Raw genomic sequence first — 23,126 nt, 5'->3', positions numbered from 1 at the left:
GTATAAACCTTCGGTACTGTCGAGTCCTCCGTCACTGTATAAACCCTTGGTACTATTGAGTCCTCCGTCACTGTATAAACCTTCATTACTATTGAGTCCTCCGTCACTGTATAAACCTTCGGTACTATTGAGTCCTCTGTCACTGTATATATGTTCTGTACTATTGAGTCATCCCTCACTGTATACAGATTCGGTACTGTTGAGTCCTCCCTCACTGTATATACGTTCTGTACTATTGAGTCCTCCGTCACTGTATACAGCTTCGGTACTATTGAGTCCTTCGTCACTGTAAACACCTTTGGTACTATTGAGTCCTCCGTCACTGTAAACACCTTCGGTACTATTGAGTCATCCCTCACTGTATATACGTTCTGTACTATTGAGTCCTCCGTCACTGTATACAGCTTCGGTACTATTGAGTCCTCCGTCACGGTAAACATCTTCGGTACTGTTGAATCCTTCGTCACGGTATGTATACATCTGCGGTATTTTTCCGCTCTCTTTCACTCTGTACATGATTTGTACAGTTGAATCTACAGTACGGTTGAGTCTTCCGCCCTCTGTCAACGTATACACCTCCTGGATTGATAATGAATATTTTGCAGCCAGCGATTTCCAAATCAAACCATTTGTGTTGTAAAGAACACTGTGACTTTAGAAATGTAAAGTGATATACACGAATGAATTGATCGTGAAGACGCCAGAATCTAATTCGAGCCTACTTATATTTCAGTGAAAGCTCTTTCGTTTCACCGTGCGTTTCATATCAAAATATTATTGAAATATCTGACAGAGTAAATTGAAATCAGTGTCATAAATCAGACGTCAACTGTGATTAGGGCGATCATGATTGATGACTTCATCACGTAGCTATTTACGGTTAAATTGATTTATTTGACATAATTATGAGGTATTACTGATTACGATCTGCATATTAATCACTACTTTCATTATCGTTCGTTAATACGTAAACAATTACTGCAATACCATTAATTTTCGTGGGGGCTAATTTTCATTGATTATTGTAGGTATTCTTAATCTACGAATTCATATGTCTATAAAATGTTTAAGATTCATATAAGTAGATTTATTTGGACATATCTATCAATATTAACTGCACGTGTAAAGGTATATTTACTCGCAACAGCCAAAGTTATATGAAGAATGGGGAACAGAAGGTTGTCTTCAAAAGGAAAGCTATGAGAGGGAGAAAAGAAAACGGACAAAAACAAGTTCTTATTGGCACAACGAAGAACAAAGCAACTATTGTACAAGGAACATAGAATTAAGGCCTTAAGAATTCAAGCAAGGAAACTGTTGTTTTATCCTTTAAGAATTTTAAGTGAACCAGGGACGAAGTGTTGTAAAATAGATAAAGGATTAGTTGCTGTTTATCCTAGAATCTAATTCACTGGTTATCCTCGTACTGTAAAGTCATTCATTTTCGCGCGGAATTTATTTTCGTTGAATTTCGTTGCGATATTAATCCAAGAATTGATATGTCACGTGATCTACCGAAAAATTATTTTCAGTAGATTTATTGAGATATATCCGAAAAATCAATTGTCCACGAGTTCATGATTTTTTTGATAAACTATTTAAATTGAGCCCCACAAATATATATGACTTTGCAGTATCAACCCAGCAACAATAAAAGATACAAGTATACTATAGCGGTTTTTTCATTAACAGTCAGAAATTTGGTTGTGCTACACTGTCATTACATCCTGACATATACTGACCAAATGGAAGAAGAAAAATGTCACTAGATATAGAAATTTATGCTAGAATGACATTTTAGTAAGTCATTCAAGGACTCAATATTAACATTGACCAACAACCCCTCACTATAGAATTTGTCTTTAAATTGATTTTATTTAAACCTTCGGGAACATATAGGTAGAACTTCATGTACATTTCAGACTGTCTTTGAAGTACATAGCATTATTACATACAGTTAAATTATTACATGGCGACAGTCATTTAATAAAACAAATATGATACCGATCTCATTTCATAACGTATTTTTCGCAAGCAATTGGTAACGCAAATCATCGAAATGAAAGAAAAATTTATTGATTAATGAAAAAAAAATCAAATTCTGAAAAAAAAGACTTTAAGTTATAGTGATTAAAACATAGAATTCGAACAGACGTCGAAACGTAATAGAAACCACAGCTAGACTTCCTTGTTTACTTACTTAAGAATTTACAGTAAAATTTTTCTTTTGCACATTTAATTACCAAAAATGGAAACGAAATACAAGGAAGACGTTTTGTGAGATTCGTCTACAAGTTTCGTCCGATTATTATTATAATTGATTATTGGGAGTATTCTTAATCTACGCACAGCGGCCAAAACAAGCAGGCAAATCTCACAGAACGTCTTCCTTGTGTGGAATTTCTTTTTGCTAATTATGTTTTTTTTGTTAAAGAACTCTATTGAATCCTATAAACGGATCCACCCAAGGACACTACCGTAAAGTTCTACATTAGGATCGCTCTTTATTTATCATCTGATGCACACTTAAAACAATTGAAACAACAGCATACAATCTATGAAACTGGATTGCTCTTCCAAATTACGTCACGGATGTAGCTTTGTGACATCGTTAGAGCGAAAAAAGAAGAAGAAGAAGAAGAAGAAAGAAGAAGAAGAAAAAAAAATTAACAAATCTTCCTTTTCTATACAATGAATGCCTTATCTGTATACATGAAAGACACATAAGTGAATAGCACTTTTCAATACAGCAGAGTGAAATAATGAATTGAACAGCACCATACCACTGTTTCGTCCTCTTAGGATTATCCAGTCAGATAAGGGTCTAAATGGTTGAAACCTAGGAGGTAACTGAGAAAATCTAAATTGAGGAGATGCACTAAACTCAAATTTCAATAAATTTCATTAAAATTTTATTTCGAATGATTTCATCAGAACGACAAGTGTGTGTCTATATTCTTAATCGTGCTACTATTTCCATTGGTCTAAACGTGGTTTGTCGGCTACGTTGAATCACAAGGACTAAACGTCTATCTGCTGTGTCTAACATCTTCAAAGTGCTGAGGAAGATATTGTACAAAACACACATTTCAATTCAAACTTAGACCAAAGGAGAAACGAACAATGAACCGAACTGCACATTACGGCAAGTTTCGTCCTTCTAAGCCTCGTCAGTGATGCTGAGGGTCTAAATTATTAAAATCTTGTAGGTGACGGGGAAATCCGAATATGATGTGAAGGTACACTAATCCCACAATTGATTAATTTCATATCAAAATATTGGATAATTGCAAACAAACGAATGTCGAGCACTTTCGAGTATGTTAGTATTCTGAATAGTGTCTCATCATACCTGTACAGGATGTTAGAAATCGATTCTTACTCGATACGATATCCAGATGCAACCCGTAACGAATCCCAAGTTTCCATACCGATAAATCAAGATGAAACGTAATGCATGGATAGAACAATACATGTTGATTGATTTAGTGAAAACAACTGAGAAGAAATGTACATTAAAAGAAAGTGAGATGCCATTCTACTAATTTGATTTCGACCAACTTGCCTGAATTGCCTCCTGAATTTCAACCCATAAGGCTCTGATGAAACCTAGAAGAATGAAACAGTTGTGTAACGGTGTTAAATGTTTGTATTGAAATGTACTTTTCACATGTTTACCCTTTGAACAACACGCTGGTGTACGTCTGGTTTCGGTGAAATGCATACATGTACAACAGGGAGTCTGAATATTAGAAAAAAGGCATGACAATAAAATACTATTTATAAAAGATGAATAAAGCGAAGAAGGAGTCATTGATCCATACAACTGGGTGGATACCAAGAATAAGAATAAAAACATTTAAGTACAAAGAAAAATGATGAATCGAAACGAGTGTTTCTGGTCTCGCCTACTTACGACAAGGCACGCTTTACATCTCGGATGTCTTCACATCAAATTAGGCGTACATTCAGTGAACCGATATCTTATTTTAAGATATATGAGCATATGTGACATTTCAACGCGATAAAAGACTTGCATTCCCGTCAATATTCAATCCACATCTGGTTGTGATGTTTATCAAAAGATTCCTAAAGGGCCAATGTGTATCTCATGTAATGGGTCTATTTTATATTGTTTACCTGATCACGTGTTGTTTTCTTTGAGATATGTACTTAGATAATCTTCACCCTGTAAACACGACATCAATGATTCTGAAGGAAAACATTGGTTTTGATTATTGTTGCTTTACGTCCTATTAACAGCCTGGGGTCATTTAAGGACATGCCAAGTTTGGTTGGTGGAAGAAAGCCGGATTTCCAGAAGGAAAACAACCGACCTGCAGTCATTATCTGGCGACTTCCCTACGTAAGGCCTCGAACCCGCGACCCCGAGTTTGATAAAGCCACTCAGAGGCCTTGACTCCCTTGGCAATCGCGGCCCCTGAAAGGATGGAAAAATATTAGTGCGACAAAAATATGAACTGTGTATGTATACATTTAAATAAGATTAAACGTTTATGCGAAACCTGTCTGATCTGGTACATGAATAAAGACCATCATCCAGGAAATGCCGCTATGAAAGCTAACGTGTATGGTAAACTGTTTATTCTACTAAAAGACTACCATTTTCTAAGCAGCATCTCTCTTGTTGATCTAAGTCACTATTCCACACAAATCACATGGTCCGTGATTTATTGAAGACGCCGGCAACATTAACCGTAATCAATTGCAAAAATGGCAAGCTCTCAAGATGAATGTCGGTTAAATAACAACGAACCTACAAGGCAAACTAACGACCATCAAACAAATTGAATTTTCTTATCACACGATGAAACACGATTCTATCACTGTTATGGGGGAAAAATTTGAAAATGAAGATATGAAATTTCTGATCGTCAACAATTTCAACCGAAGCCGTTCATTTTCAAAGAAATGTTTTGATATCGCTAACATGCATCGGATATGAGTGATCAGGAATTTTGATCCGGGTAATATAATATCTGCGATATCAACATTGATATTATCACTATGACAGTCTACTTTAGTTTTTTTATCCATTAATTGTTATTAGTAAACACTTGTATTGAGTGTTTGTTGAAATGATCCAGTAACCTAATAAATGGTTTTTGCTGACCATCACAATTATGTATGTCAGTTGTCAATTAACATACATAAATTCAGATTATAAAAACCCGAATTCGTAAAACCGTGCAATGGTATACCCACACAAATAATAAGCAACATGTACACGTAAATTAACATTTTAATTATCAGATATATGAAAATAACCACATTGATCAATGGGGCCATTACACCTCCCCATCTAGATTTTTACGTTTCTTTCGATCACTTTGGAAATTTCCTGAGTCGCCTCCTAGGCTTCAAAATTTAGGCACTTAGCATTACTGACGAGTCCTAGACGGTCGAAACAAATGCATGATGCAGTATAATTAATATCAAAGCACCATGTTTTCTTTTACATGTAGTGTTATTTTCTCACAGGTTTCAATACAATTGAATTTTTTATCACATTTTTATGTTCTACATGGCGGATGTTGTCAATGCAGCAGAAGGAGGACGATAGTCTTTCAGGAACAGGTGTTATTCCTCGCAGTTGTCATGTGTCTCCATGTTAATATTTCTTATGTTCATATTTGCCCTCGTGTCGTTTCATCGCCTTTGAGTTTGATTGAAACTTTTGTTATCTTGCCGGAATTTTCTTCTCGTCTCAAATAGTTGTAAGAGGGATGTTTTCAAATAAGGGTATGTCTTGTATTTCGTAAACTCAATATTAAAATCCCTCTTTAAACTGCTAATCAGTACATAAAGATATTTGAAAAAGCGATAGACGACGAATTTAACAGTAAAGTATTTTGATTCAAAATGCTAATTTCCGCAATATGCGATACATATCAATTCACATCTAATTGCGATTAAATCTTGTGACATGTGATACAATTTAATAAGAATATTCAGAATACTTATCTTGTGATGTTAGTTAGTATAACTGGCATTTCTATTGTTGTTTCCTTTGTTCTTATTTGGGAACTTGACATTACTTACTAGCATAAAACAAGATTTACACGGTAAGTGTCGTCGATGAAAATGAAGACGCTTACCCTTGCGGAATGCCTTCTTTTACTCTCCATGTACATTTGTAGGAGATTCCTAGTATATCTTTCGTTTGCTCATTTTCATCCCTAGTTTCAACGAAATTGAGTGTGAGATTATGTTAGCAAGTCAGTATTTTTTAAAGCTCTTGTTTTATAATATATTTTTTTCATTAATTTCAAATTGCCTTCCTTTATTTGACGTTGTTAAAAGAAACATTCATAATGACATATTGCTATCTAGAGATTATACATTGTAGTTGTATATAAAAACATTCATTTCATGTTTCTTGTTTCGGAGTAAAACCCGCATTCATTGAGAGAAGCTCTCTAGTAGTAAAATTTATGCACCATGGAAAACAATATATACTTCTTTCTAACCCTTCTCTGCTAATATGCGAGGACAGCAGATAATTAAACAAGACATCGAGTTTGAAATTCGCAGGTGTCTTTCAGCTCAAGTTAATGAACAGCAATGTTTTAACATGAAGGAATATTTCAAAGTGCTATTAGCTTCGTGATGCCTCTCTTTTCATTAAGCCTCGCTCTGACGTTATATCATTTTTGTGAATTTGAGCCGCCTCATGCAAGTAATTTAGTAGGAGGGAGTTTCACCACCAAACAGATAAGCCCACCACCCTCCGAACTATGGAGTCAAGCAGTCCAAGACAGTTTTTTGACGATTTCGGTATCGCATTACGATATTTTTCGCTCCAGCCGTGTTTTCTATTAAATAGCATCAGCAGCGTTGTATACACCACACATTTAACAACTATATTGAAGTATATCGGCAAACCATATCTTGTTTTACGAATGTCGGCACGCACACAATATGCTACTAATCATAGCCGCAGGCAGTTGTTTCCTTCAGAAATCTCAGCGGGTCCGGTCCCGACTCTGGGCTTTAGTCTGCTCCCCACCACTACACATGATCATTATCACGCTTATCAAGACTTATCGGCTGCATCAAAGCGCCACGTTCAAAGGAAGAGCTTTGGCTATTACAGGAGATGATTTATGCTACGAGTAACGATAAATCTTTTAGAATATAACTTAATCAAAACTGTGTTTTAGTCATGATAGACGATCTCACATTTCCAATTGCGTTCGCTATTCCATCAGTTGTTCATAATGGTATTTAGAATAACTACCGGTATATCCACATACTTTGACATGCGCAATGGATGCATAAGTATATATATATATTAAACCATGGTAACACATGTAGGTTTTTATCATTATGTTCAATCTTGCTCATTTGTTCGTTGAGACCAAAACGTAATCAACTCATGTTTATAGAGCATTAATATCACAGATACCTCAACTATTTCTTTGGGTTGAAACTATACTGTAGATAACTATTCCATTAGTTAAACATTCTACACTTACATTTATATTCTTTGTCGTAAATAAAATCCACTAAACAACGTTATAATATGTTATTCCTGCCATTCATTTTGACATTTAGTATCTATGGAATTTCAAACTGGTATACAGAAGTGATAAACGGCAGCACAACACTTTTAATACGTATTTAAGGTCATTGTATCATAGTATTATAATCTACAAAACCTTGTATATGCTTGTTTTAAATTAATGCCAGATGACAAAAAACAAGAAAAAAAACAGCACTCTCATGATTTTTTTCCATAGATGATCAAGCAAAAATATTTTAAAATAAAATGCTTTAAGTTGAATTAAACACTTGGTATAAACCTACATTTCTGATAGTTATATGCCATTTCTGATCGAGATAAGCCATATTTCACAATTTGTTTTCCAAAGATAAGCAAGGAAAATGTTTTTTTTAGTTTAATATGGACTTGAATATTATGAAACATTACAACGAGAAATGAAACAAATGTTAGTTGCAATTGCAACACCCCAACATGGATCAGCATGTGACTAGTTTCTTCTAGTAGTTAATTTGTATTGAATGATGGCATTTACCTGTGTCTCTATTCAGACACTCCTTTGAGATTAGATGCTTCAAATTGATATGGTTAGAGCTTGGATTCAGAAGACACACTAGTAGTTGAAGTTCTTTCATCAACTTCTACTTTTTCCGATGAGAAGATGTATTACACTATATTGTTGATATACCTGACATTTGTTAATATTTTACTGTAGGTCTATATTCATATAATAAATCTCAATACACGATGTCATAATAACATTGACAAGTCATATACCGATAAAACAACTCTATGTTGCAGTTTGATATAAAAAAAAAACCACCTCCCAATCTGGTTCCTAACATCTCTGTTGATCAATTAGGATCTTCCTCATTTGACTCCTGGATTCTAATTTACAAGTTAAGCCACTATCATCATTAATGAGTCCTTAAAAGGCGAAACAGCAGCTCAATCCACTATATGATTCTACTGTATCCACTGGCAAATTTGAAGTGAAATGTACCATTCACCTGTTTGGTTTTTTTACAGTCTACTGAGCGAAGCAAAGGTTCATGCAAATGAATGTTATGGTATCGAGATGGTTTAATTATACATTATGTCCGTATAGTATCACGTAAGTGTAAAAAATGTACTCTCTTCCATATCGATGCATCTATAATGATTTATTAAACAAATCCTTGCCATAAAGTCAAACAATTAACTTCATTTATCTAAACAACAACAACAACTACAACTACAACAACATCAGCAGCAGCAACAACAACAACACATACATGAGAACATAACCATAATCCAAATTCAGTAAAATTATGGAAAAGTTTGGACAAAGGATATATTAACACAGAGACTAATAAAAAAAAAGTACATGGAGAATAAGACCATGTGTTCCAGAAGAGTAAGCGTCTACTCATTCATGAACAGCACCCACCATGTAAACCTTGTTCAATAAAAGTAATTAATATCTTGTTTTCAAATGAGAATAAAGTATACAACAATTGAACCAACAGGTTGATAATACAATAGTTTAACAGTGTTAAATAAATAAAACATGTATGAATATCGATTGGATTTACATTATAAACAATATCATGTGTGAACACATTTTAAAAACCTATGATAGAAATTTGATGGCAAATTTGATATGTTCCATTTAAATACACAAAATATGTCTCTTCATTGACGTCAGAGTAGTTATCAAATGGTATAAGAAGTTAATAACACGTCAGAGGTCTGTTATTGTGTTTATTGCACACAGCAATTCGTACTGTCAATTGACATTATCTTTAACTGCAAAATTCAATGCAACCTTAATTCTTTCGATGCCACATTCATCGTCATAATTTTTTTTTAATCTTTTTTATATATATATAACACCTTGCCCTTTACTTTTGATACCACACAACATTAAACTCTTAAAGAAATGAAATTTCATATAACGGATATTCAAATTGAAATCTTGTAAGCAAACATTAAGAAATACACATATCGTTGTCTTATTGTTTGAAAACACAAATCCATAAAGCAATAATAGATTTTATCATGAAGCAAGTACTAAATTCAAATGAAGTACATTTCACAATTAGGCGTTTGTTGACATTCACATTGCTTATGAACGTAATTCACAGCTTAATTACTTATTCATTTGGTTATTTAAAACGATGACGGGCCTATAAACTGACAAAAAGTGAGCGTACAACACATAAATAAAAACGTATTTAAAGCTCAAAAGATGATATATTACAAGATATTTTTTTACGCCTTAACCATAAAAAAACTTGCTGGGAAATTTCTCGTGTCCAAACTAAAAAGCTGTCACCATTGTGTGGCATTCTTTAAGCATCATGAACTGGATGCCGGGTTCTTAAAGTGCTAGTCGATTTGACGTCAAAAAAGACTCAACATCCCTTAATGAGTTTGAAAGCAGATTCCGATGGCATAATCGGTAAAAGTGTTACAGAAAACGCCAGAGAATAGCCACATAATGCTTCCAAGATGAGAGCGAAGGACGATGTGTGAAAAGGCTCTATCATGCCTATGTCAGAATCACCCTGATGGGCAAATCGCTGATGGAAGACGATCTAATGTTGCCTCATTTACTTAAATTTAAGAGAGTTTGTCTTAAAACTTTTAAATAATTAATGGCGTTTTTACATGCTGGCGAAATCTTTTGTCAACAAAAAATGGTGGATTCCAGCAGAGGACATTTCAGACAAGGAAACATTAATCATTGATAATGATAAATATGGGATACAACACATCAAGTTCACAGCATATGTTTTAAAGAGTACAGAGTGCTCTATCTCCGAAGGGAAAACACATGTTAGTGGAACCAGTTAATGGGGACAAACTTTTGAAAATCGTCTCGAATTTTTCCAACTTTCAAATCGATGAATTTGCATTTTACAATTTCAGGTATTTTCTTTGTTGGTAATGCATGTTAACATAACGTATTTCATTTCAAAAATTCTACCAATGAAGATTTCCTGATATCCTTTTCTTGAAAAATTTAATTTGACAGTTATCTAAAAAAAAAAAAAAATAAAATAAATAAATAAAAATGAAATAAAAAAGGCGTCTTAATTTTCTGTTACTATGTCATTTGAATAGTTTTAATGGAAGGGAAAAAACGTCGATTCTTCCAGATAGTTTCCATCTAAAGCTTCTCTCCTGCGCCTAACATATCTTTGCCTGAATTGAAAAATACACACTCTTTCGATTTTAAACGTTTCATATCATTGACAGCCGTTTTGCCTCCGTTATCTAGTTTTAAAAGGTTATTCTTCAGCTAGGAAGTGACAGAATATGCCATATAATTAAATCGCACAGTTTTAGTAACAATTTAAAATTCAACAGTGAATGTTTATATCAGTATTGCATAAATATGATTAAATATGATATTATAAAAGTTAGATTGAAAAGAAATACGCGTTTCAGGACCTCGTGTAGTATGAATATATTCATTCATTAAATACAATATTTCAGTGAAAAATCAAACTTTCTTTCATACAAACATGATCACATGATTCCTTTTTTTTACCATAAAAAATGCAAAAAAATTATCAATATTAGTTAAGATATAGTATTCAGTGGATCACTCACTTCGAACAGGTTAAGTTATACAATTCGGTATAAGTATTTGGAGACTCTTAGTTGGACACGAACTACTATCATGATTAGCATGGCCTTCAGAAGGAAGTAGAACTCGGAATTATTTGTGAAAAGCCGTCGATGACTTGATGGGTTGTTAATTTCAATAAAGGTAATTGGTTGATACGACCCCGCCCACCTTTCCACATCAATACAAATAACTTTCAATATGTTTACAAATTAGGAATAAATAGATTTAGTATCGACAACAGCATAAACGTTTCTTCCAATGCTTTTATATGTGTGTTAGAAACGGGATATCACTTGCAAGCTTATTTAAAATAATACAAAAAGGGAAGTTAACTATCTTTAATCTTAAACCATCGTGAAACGTGAAACAATATTCCTAAAGTCTTGTCATTGGATATATGAAAGATATCGAAATGATATTTAAAAATTGAATCTAGGATAAGACTAAAAATAAATGGTGATTTGATTTGTAATTCATCTGGCATGAAACTGACAATGCTTTACCAGAATTGTCGGATTGAGCAAACACGTCTTTACGCCACTGAAAGGGGCACGGGCTCGCTTTATTGTGATTGGGGAAGACATATTTATGCCAATAGCAAGTTATACACGATACATATTACAGAATTTATGGTCGATCTCCTATTGCTGTCTGGCTAAGGTGCTTTATTGTGGTGTTTCAACACCTACACGTCATAAAACATCCCCTACCAACCACTCTTATCGGACACTAGACCACTCCAGGGAAGCTATACCTCTTACTTCTCCATAAAACCGCCTTCTGGGAAACTGGACCTCTTATTATTATTTTTCCATAAAAGAACAAAGACTAAGAAACCAAATCTCTTATCTAACAATAGTTTGCTCCACACAAACAATTTCTAAATGTCTATATACCACTTGTCTTACTGGGAAAAACAACATTTAAACTAACTTAAGGCCCCATCTTAGATAGCTCTCTTTCTAATTAGAAATAACTCTCTGTTAACGACTGTATTTCCATGCATACAAAACAGTTGAAAAGTTGAATTAATTAAACTCAGGATAGATTTTTGAGATGGGCTTATTTTCAAGATTTTAAGGGTATTGCGCTTAAGCAAGATTGTATGAAATTTCTGTGTGTTTTTAATATATCAATTATTGCGAATGCGCGTATTCATCATTGCGCTGACTTGTTCATAATTGATATTTCGCTAAAATGTTATTGTATCAAAATTGGTACGTTTACAGTAAATACACATAATTTCAAGAAATTCAAATATCTTTATAAAACATGCATGGAACACCATTATAACATTTCGTTCTCTATTTATAAGCTTTACAGTTTGATGATTCGAAATCAATTATTTATCAAAAATCAGTCACGTACTTAATGTAACGTGGTTTCAACCAAGGTTTCAAGCAACAATGTCATCGGGGATAAATAATCAGGATGTAGTGGCAGATTATACGGCTCTTCATTACGTATATATGTAGGATATTCCAACTGTAGTAAAACCTGAGGCTCTGATAAGGGGTTTGCGAAATGATTGTGACCCTGCGGATGAAATATTCTAATCGACCACACATACAAAATATATTTCCTCTCCATTTCAAATTTATAATATAAAATACAAATACAGACATAACTTATCTCTGATGAACTCAAAAGGACGCCATGCTTTCATTTTTTTAATGTTCATATATCTTTTCTCATGTGCATTTAATAAAAAAGATAGCGGTAAACTTCAATTCTCTGTATTAGTAATTAGTCTTCGAGAAAAAATATATTCGATAAGAATCCACATTCAATTAAGTTATTTCAAGATGGATGAGCGGAACCTCTCACTCAACCATCAACTCCTGATATTTTGATATGATTTTTTTTTCAAAAAATGATAAATAAATGTGCTATCAAACATTTGTGTATCTGAAATCTTTCTTAATTTTTTATTTTTGTAGCTCAATACCTCAGCTCAAGTATTAATGCGCGCACGAGGTATTACCTCGGTAGACGTGTAATAAACGAGGGCCTCGTACATCAAGTAGACATGGATATATTACATTGAACAGACCAATGTTACAAATAGACAGCTTTCCACCAAGCTGTATGATAAACGTGATGATTTCAATTTCCCTATTGTTAATTTTCCATTTCTGGGTAGCAATACCCTTGCATCCCTACCTATGGGTTTTACTTGTCCAATTAATTCGATATTCAAGGACCAATTCCAATTATCACGGCAAACTCGTAACACAATGATTCAAAAGATGTCGGTTGCATAAAAATTGTGTGATATGAAGCTGGGCGTGTTTGATGCTCGTTAATTTGCCTGTTCTTTATGTCTTAAATGCATTTTTTTCATTTCTGAACGCGACATTACTTACTAAGATTGACCAAGGTTGACATGGCGGTTGTTCGTGATGAAGTGGAAGACGCTAACTCTTCCGGAACACCCTATTCTTATTCTTCCTGTAACTTTTTCAGGTGTCTCCGTGTAAATCTTTCTTTTGTTTATATTTTACCCTAGATTTATTGAATTTGAGCTTATTGCGATTATGATTATTTTCAAATATTGTTATTTTTTGTACTTAAAATCTACAGTAAATAATCAATGGATAATTTTTACGACAATTCATACAGAAAATATCATGGTGTCAGTAATATATCAGGATTTATTCTTCGTATGAGAAATACAGAAATTTCACTCAGATGCACCTGTGACCACAGTAGTACAGGGACTACTTTATATATATATATATAATATATTTCTTTGTTCGAAATGAAGCTGACAAGTTTGATGCTCCTTAATTTGCATATTGGTTCCGTTGTTATATTAGTGAAAGGATGAAAAGGCGAGTGTAAACCCGTTTACTGTTTGAAGATAAGTTCACTACTGCGATATTTCGTCAGAGAAAAAAAATTAAGAAGTAAAGATGAAGGTTTTTTGTTTTTGTTTTTTGTTTTTTAGAAATTGAATAAATGCATTATTATTATTCACGAGAGTATACTTGTGAAGATACCGACTACTGTGACAGTAAAAATTCCCACAAAGTTCCATGTTCATTCAAAAACGTAGCAAAACGTGGCTTTCTCCCTTTTCGCATGCAAAAAATGAGTTGTTGTTCAGTAAAATGCAAAAGACCAATTCCTTAGAATGGACATTGTATATTTATCTTTGTATATGGCTGTGTGTTGCATCGAAGGTGTGAAGCCCTTCATGATTTCATAACAATAAAAACAAATGTTGAAACATTTTCAATTCAAACTAAAAAAGCTGCAACCTTCTTTGAACAAACGAAGATATTTACTTAGAAACTCCTAAAATAATACAAAGGAAAGGAAAAAGATAAAGTGTTTCAAAATGGTTGTCGTCTTCCGTTTCATCGACTGCAAAATGTAAATTTGAATCAATCCAATTCAAAGTGAGTACCGGTATGGCAACCAAGAAACCACCAAACATACTAACGAACAACGAAAGTTATGATACACCACGAAAAAGAATGTTTTCCAATGAGATCGTGATGACAGCCATAAATTATCTCTTGTCCTTCATTGACCTGCATCTCTCAAAACTGTCATAAGTTAATTAACCACTGTCAGTTTGTTTCTTATACGATTTTCGTTGTATGCTGAATGCCAGACCAATTTCTATGGGTTGTATTATGGATCTACTTTTGTTAGAGATACAACCAAATCAATATTCAATATCATTCAGGTATCTACCCTTATCAGCATGCCATCAGCAACCTCCAGGTTCTTTTCTTATTAATCCCTTCAGCGTGTAACTTACAATTCATGAGCTTCTTCACTATCAATGGCGGGATTACCGGAAGTCGCATTGTACAATGATTGATGGCAATATCCGCTTTACTTACTTTAAAATGAATGTAGGTTTTTTCTGAATAGGTATCGTCGTTAAGATAATTCAATAGTAAGAAGATAAAAATGTTTTAAAGCATTATTATTCGTGAGGAATTATTTTCATTCAATTCGTGGGTACTCTTCATCCACGAATTTACATGTCCATAAGCTGTTCTTCAAATAGATAGCTTTATTGAGCTGTACCCACTTCGAAATAGTGTCTCAGATTTTCTTTCCTTCTTTTTTTTCCCTTTTTAATTAATTTTTTTTTCAAATTTTTAATTGAACACCAAGAAAAATATGATTCTACAGTAAAATGCTTAATGATTTGAAGAAGACACATGAATGACATTTCAAAAATAAAAGAAAATAATGATAATTAATGTAATCGATACCATGTACATCATATGTCATATCATACATCCCCATTGCTACAATATTATTTATCTTTTATATCATGTTATTTGGTGTTTACCTATTGATACATAGAAAAGACACAAACAATTTCGTTTTACTGCTTGATTGAAAAATAAGATTTTGATTTGAATGTGGGCTTTCCATATCAAGTGTCTTTCAACAGTGTTTAATTGATAGTTCGCCTTAAGTTTTTTTCATTCTTATTTTCCATTTTGCCGCATATGAGATGATGATAACAGTATTTTGGAAGTATAAATTAAGGGATGCAGAAACTTTATAAATTAATCATGAACATCGTCTCCTTAAAAACTATCAGTTCTGTGTGACCATTTTGTCTCCCTCTTTGTACACAACCAACCACAATCTTCCTCCAACAGAAATGTTAGCTTGCGTTTCAAAACATCAAGGGACGTCTTCATAATACATCTATAGAGCTTTCTTAACCAAAAAATATCGATAAGTCCAGCATTATCGATAAATAAACAAAAAATTTTGAATCGTTCGATTGATGTATTACGTGTTTACCTTTACGCTTCCACCTACCATTGAGAATTTGGAATGAAAAATACTATGGAACCTTTAACATATATTTATGTAGATACATAACCTTTTTTATCTTCGCCTTTACTTCCCAAGTAGGACAGAGCTTAATAACTCACTACATTACGTTTAATAAAACATGATAATTTCGATTCCCACCAGAAGATTAACCTAGTTTTAAATACCAACAACTAGATTTCATATACCTTCGATGTTTAAAAGTTTACTTTTAATATCCCTGTTTGATATCGACGGATGACAGTACAACGTATTGCACAACCTTTCTACAAATAAATGTCATAGCATCATGATATATAGAACATAACATATAGTATGACATGCTATGAAATATGTTAAAAGTGAGTAATATAATACGTGTATTTTAATAGAAGGGCAAAAAATTGTTATTTTGAATGTTGTTCAGTTTTTCAGAGGATGCATCTCCTCACGTAGTTTTGGACATATATTCAGGCAACTTGGATTTTCCTCATTTGAATCCTCGGTTTCTGTAATTTAAACCACTAGACTCACTGACAAATCCTAGAAGGACTGGCTACCAGATGCTACGTTTATGTATAGAATTGTTCTTCGTACAAGCCTATCTTCCCATAGTTTGGTACCTCGGCTGGAATCAGACATATCTGATACACAAATTATGAATCTCAGTTTTCATATACTAAAGACAGGGACCAATCTAACGAAACAGATGTATGATTTAGCATCACTGACGAGTCCTATAAGGTCGACACAGCTGCATGATGCAGTTTATTTCATAGTTTTACTGTATTGTGCTGTTTCAGATTTTAAACATATGTTGAAAGACGCTTCTCGTTTAATGTGTCTTCTATACAATTAAAAAAACAGTTATGAGTATTTTATAAATTTCAAATAATGCTATACATTGTACAAGCCGTTTAAATCATCGCCACACATTGCTTAGTATTTATCTGCATTTATCTTGGTTTTTACATAAAGATGAACAGAAAATGTCAATATGTCAACAGACTCATAAACCAAATTCAATAAAACGAGAACGATATAAGAACTAAAGAAAGATTTACACGGGAGTCTCTTGAAAATATACCAGGAGAATAAGACCAGGTGTTCCGGAAGATTAAGTGTCACCATCGTAAACACTCGCCGTGTAATTCTTGGTCAATCCAAGAAAGTAATATCACATTCCCATATGAACACATGATAAACAACAACGGAACCAACAGGTATACTAACGAGCATCAAACACGTTCCACTTCATATTACATAAGGAAATAGAATATTTCCGGATGAGATCATTATGACGAGTGTAAAACTAATGTATTTTATAAATCATTTCGTTCATGTCTGCTGTCGTTTAGTGTATTAGGCTGGTCACCACCACTCACGCAGTAGCAACTCGTCTCTGTTCTATTTGCAGCTTTTGTATAGCACACAGTGGGGACTACGCCGCCGATAAAGACTTGTTACCAGGAAGGCACAAGGTCATCCATCACCGAGCTCGAAGTAGGTGCCTAATGAGGACAATATATAATTTATCACTCAGAGTGGCTTTAAAATTGATTACAGTACAGCAAATTTTGAAAAGAACCAATCTAGGAAGAAACGCGGGTACAGCAGCAGAGTGGCTTGTATTGTTTTTGTCTGCAGGTAAAGAAGTTAAGATTGAGTGAGGAAATTCACAAAACAGACAATTGTAATACATAAAGTAACTTACTTGTTTATTTCAAAGGACTCTGGAGCAATTATTTCTTCGGTTGTATCATAATTACAGATTGCACGCTCATCAACGTTTTGTGCTAAAGGTCCACAGTGAAGCCCAAAAATGTCTCATTATTTTTGTTATTTCAAAAGAGAATATCTTTTCAATGAAGTAATAATTTTTGCTCTTCAAAACATATTTGATTTCTTTTGTGACATTGGCATGCTGTGAAATGTAATTTTTCCTAACCAGATCATGTTTGTTGAAAAATACACGTTATTCGACAATTGAGATATTTTATTATATTCGCATATCTTCGACGTATCTGAATGGATCTTTAGACCTGCACAGGGTCGATGACCCATTTATTTTTCCCCTCAAATCTGAACCCCTGGACCCCTCCATATTATCATTTTCTTTCCAATTACAATCGAAAAAAGGCATTATTGTGACCGAAATCATGAGTACAAGAGGGTCGCTTCAACTGATCACGTACATGTGGGTATTGTTATACTGCAGGCCAATTAAAATATTGGATGATTCAGAGAGCCAACAATACGTTTATGCATAGGAATATATGTTACTTGTAACATTTAGATATGCTTATATCTTTTGTGAAAAAATATTCCAAATCCCGAGATATCTAGTAGCTAAACACAAATAAAAGTTATTCAATTATAATGTATCATATTGTCAATAAAAGAACTTTTCTATTACTTTGTGCGATACGAAGCTGGACGTGTTTGTTGCTGGTTGTTTGCGTAATGGTTTCCGTTGTTGTACACTTGTTATCATATGAGAATGTATATGATAACCTGATATTACTCTCTGGTATTAGCTAATTTTATTTATGGCCATCAACATTAGCAAACATTATATTGTCTGATGAATTAGTTATTTTGATGTTCGTTACTATCTCTGATAGTTTAGTGTTTATCATACCGGCTCTCTGTTTGAGAGCGTGACATCGGACATGGTCGATAAGCAAATGACGCTTACTATTCCGGAGCATCTGTTCTTATTATTTTGTACTTTTTCAAGAATCTCTTGTAAATCTGCCTTTTGTTCAGTTTTCCCTTGTTTTCTTGAATTTGAGTTGGGATTATGATTATGTTGATATGTCGGTATTTTCTTTAATTTTGCTTGTTTTTTTGTTTTTGTTTTTTTTTATTGTTGATTGTACACAATAACGTTCCTCTTTGCTGCTTTATAACACCTGATATATTCAGAATACCTTAAGTATTTTACCACCATAACCAAGCACTTCGATAGTATTGAACATTACACATGCATGACCCAACTTCATTCGGTAGATGTGATGCCAGGTAATTACGATATCTACAAGATACTCATTAAAGGTTATTTTTGATAGAATTTATTTTCGTGGTTTCCTCGAAATAAGGAAAAAATAACATTACTACTTGATTCACTGAAAAATAAGTAACTTGATAGAGAAAATCAATGTCATTTTCACAATTTCTGTGAAGCATACGTGCTTTTTTCAAGTTTTCCTTAAAAAATAGCAAACATTTCTGATATCGGAAATGTAACAGTATTGCTTAATAATTGATGAAGCAATTATTAAGATCAATTATTGACCTTTTCGTGTTCATGTGATTGTTAGTTGCGCTGTTTGTGATTTACACTTTGCCGTACATCAGTTAATTGTTAATAAATGGTATATTTCTGATTGTACACCAACTTATTTTTGTTGCTTTCGTGTGTGTTCTCAATCCACGAGTTTATATGTTCACTAAAATTTTTTAAAGTCAATGTCAGCAGGTTAAATGAGCTATTTGAAGCCCCGGAAAAAAACAACGAAAATTCAGCCCCACGAAAATATCTGATTAGACAGTAAACTTCTGTATTATGTTGCAAACTAGAAAGTTTCGCGGCGCTCTCAGTTAAGTGGAGGCAGTTAAAATAAATCGAATACTTAGCAACTATACTTTCGTACCCTTCAAACTTTATAGAAATTCCCAAATTCTTACATATGGCACTTTATAGAAAAAATATGTAACGAATAAAAAGAAAAACTATTATAACAACTCAAATATCTTACCACTGAAATGTAACAACACCTCTTAATGACAAGAAATGAGCAAGTACGTTTAACTTTATCTCAAGCAAAGCCATAAGATATATGGATAAAAAAGACTTGGCAGATAGGTATGTACTTTAAGGTATAAACACTACTTAGGAACTGTTGTAATCATGCCGAGTAATCGTTATTTAAACGCACAAGTCAAGCATCGAAAAATGAACAAATGTGTTCAACTTTGTACTGTCTGAGTAATCCGTATATTTAGCAACAACAGTTAAGTAATAAATTTCAAAATTCTGATGGAGATGTTCTTTATTTCTTACTTCAAAGAGACTTCCGTGAAGAGAATATGAGTAAACTGTTATATATGATAGACAATTTAACGCTGACAGCTCTGTTGGAGTGGAATCGAAGTTAGATCCTATGTCGTTTAAGAAGGTCGGAGAATAAAGATATCTAAGGTAAGATGACATTGGTCGTATTAAATTATTGTTTGTTTTTATTTGTTGTTGTTGGTGTTTGTTAGTTGGTTGGTTAGTTGGTTGGTTGGATTCGGCTGGTTGGTTGGTTGGTTGGATTTGGCTGTTTGGTTGGTTGGTAGGATTTGGCTGTTTGGCTGGTTGGTTGGATTTGGCTGGTTGGTTGGTTAGTAGAGTTTGGCTGGTTGTTTGGTTAGTAGGATTTGGCTGGTTGGTTGGTTGGTTGGTAGGATTTGGCTGATTGGTTGGTTGGTAGGATTTGGCTGGTTGGTTAGTTGGTTGGTTGGATTTGGCTGGTTGGTTGGTTGGTAGGATTTGGCTGGTTGGTTGGTTGGTTGGTTGGTAGGATTTGGCTGGTTGGTTGGTTGGTAGGATTTGGCTGGTTGGTTGGTTGGTTGGTTGGTTGGTTGGTTGGTAGGATTTGGCTGGCTGGTTGGTTGGTTGATAGGATTTGGCTGGCTGGTTGGTTGGTTGGATTTGGCTGGCTGGTTGGTTGGTTAGTAGGATTTGGCTGTTTGGTTGGCTGGTAGGATTTGGCTGGTTGGTTGGTTGGTTGGTTGGTTGGTTGGTTGGTTGGTAGGATTTGGCTGGTTGGTTGGTTGGTTGATAAGATTTGGCTGGCTGGTTGGTTAGTAGAATTTGGCTGGTTGTTTGGTTAGTAGGATTTGGCTGGTTGGTTGGTTGGTTGGTTGGTTGGTTGGTTGGTTGGTAGGATTTGGCTGGTTGGTTGGTTGGTTGATAAGATTTGGCTGGCTGGTTGGTTGGTTGGATTTGGCTGGCTGGTTGGTTGGTTAGTAGGATTTGGCTGTTTGGTTGGCTGGTAGGATTTGGCTGGTTGGTTGACTGATTTGATTTGGTTGGTTAGTTGGTTAGGTGACGGTTGAAGTTCTCATGAATGGAGACACTGATTCAATGGATAGCCCAAATACATCCATTTCCATCAAATATGTCTGACTTTACAATCCAGGATGTGTTTCGGGACGATGATTATAACTGGCACTGGTAAAACCGATATTCTTTCACTGTCACAGTATTTGCTACATTTTTTCTATGTTGTCACTTGGCTGTTGGTCGGCTTTACCTCCCCGTGATAAGAATGGTATATACAAACGTTATGCATTATTGAAAGAAAAAAAAGACCCTCTATATAGTAACAATACAAATTAGATATGTGATATAGTGATAGTTATAAACACGTATTCTAAATCATCTTCCCTTTGTCATAAATATTGTTAAATCGAAGAAAATTTATCTGCAAACTTCATAATAATAATGTACAAAAAGCACATTTCAGTAGCATGTTTCTATACAAAGACTCAGGTACAGTAGAGTCTAACCATGAATAAAACTACATCATACAGCTGTTTCGTCCTTCTAGGACTCGTCAGAGATGCTGCATCATACAGCTGTTTCGTCCTTCTTGGACTCGTCAGTGATGCTGCATCATACATCTGTTTTGTCCTTCTTGGACTCGTCAGTGATGCTGCATCATGCATCTGTTTCGTCCTTCTTGGACTCGTCAGTAATGCTATATCATACATCTGTTCCGTCCTTCTTGGATGCGTCAGTGATGCTGCATCATACAGCTGTTTCGTCCTTCTTGGACTCGTCAGTAATGCTATATCATACATCTGTTTCGTCCTTCTTGGATGCGTCAGTGATGCTGCATCATACAGCTGTTTCGTCCTTCTAGGAGTCGTCAGTGATGCTACATCATACATATGTTTCGTCCTTCTAAGACACGTCAGTAATGCTGCATCATACATCTGTTTCGTCCTTCTTGGACTCGTCAAGTGATGCTAAGGGGGTTTAATGGTTGAATTGCAAAAGGCGAGGTGGTGAAAAAAATCGCAAAACTCATAAACGTTTTTTCATAATCTCCCTGTTATCAAATTAATTCGCCTGGTGATATTTTTGCGTGTATGTCACCAATGTGGTCTACACTGAAGCGTTTTTCCAATGACTGAGCCATTTACAAATCGGTTGTAATGTCATAATATGGACAAAAACGTTAAGTCATGAATTGCAAAGGACACGCCAAAATGTCTAACCCACTCCACCCTGCCCCTTTTCGATTTTGTTCTAAATATTTAAGATTTAAAAAGTTATATGATTAAAAATATCGGTTTTTTCGTATTATTTTTTGAATTTGTCTTTAAGATTTAATTCTCCCTCGATCAGACTCGCAAAAATATAAAACTTCAAAGATTCGTTTCGTAAGATCTTCCAGGTACAAACCTGTAAAAATCGAACTACCTACCTTTCAATGTTCGAAAGTCTTTAAAGTGTAATAATGATATATATCTGAGTGTTGATCTTTCAAATAAAAATTCAATAAGGAGATTCCCGTGAATTTTTGCTCAACTTTCAATCTTACAGATAAACCAGCTTTTATCACAATCTTTTATCACGCTTATTTGCTACATTTATTTTCAATCAATCATTCATGACAAAAATCTTTTAGAAATAGCACCTACCACTAAATGCATTAATTCTTTCTGCAAACAGTTTTGGAACATTTTTATCAGGACATCCTGTCTTTAGGGGACGACGATTTACACTTCAAACGACCGTCTACTGTAACGTCGGTTAGCACGCTAGACCTCTGACTGATCAACATTGACATCTGAATAATGGTCACTTTGGCCAGTTTTACACTTTTGCCATCCAACAATCATTATTTCCTCTGCCAAACGGTTTCTATTTGGAAAGACAAGTATGACTATAGTTCACGAAGTGTATCAATCAAGGGAAGAAAAGGGTCTCAAATTACAAACGGTCATCGTATAGGGTTAGAAAACTAACACCTTGTTTAAGAAAACAGCAGACGGACATCAATTTTATGCAGTTCCAGTTTCCGAAATCGATTAACTCGAGCCAATCCCACACTTTGTTCCGGCGCGTGCTTGTCAGGGTGACCTATGTCCATACGTCACACGTACCCTGAGGAGGTCAGACACTGT

General features: G+C 34.4%; 1 protein-coding gene across 1 annotated transcript in view; it reads right to left on the bottom strand.

The window, feature by feature from the left end:
* Positions 1 to 348: 348 nt before the first annotated feature.
* LOC132549583 (beta-1,4-galactosyltransferase 7-like) overlaps positions 349 to 23,126 on the bottom strand; it is an 83,956-nt gene continuing 61,178 nt past the window's right edge. Inside the window, exon 5 of the mRNA XM_060213524.1 lies at positions 349 to 579. Coding sequence (XP_060069507.1) covers positions 349 to 579 — 231 coding nt within the window. The remainder of the gene's footprint in view (positions 580 to 23,126) is intronic.

This window comes from Ylistrum balloti, unplaced genomic scaffold (genome assembly GCF_031769215.1).
Source record: "Ylistrum balloti isolate Yb309-2 unplaced genomic scaffold, AGI_CSIRO_Ybal_v1 Utg370066, whole genome shotgun sequence".
Classification (NCBI taxonomy): Eukaryota; Metazoa; Mollusca; class Bivalvia; order Pectinida; family Pectinidae; genus Ylistrum; species Ylistrum balloti.
The sequence above is the reverse complement of the archived record's forward strand: the minus strand, read 5'-3'. Positions and strand labels throughout refer to the sequence as shown.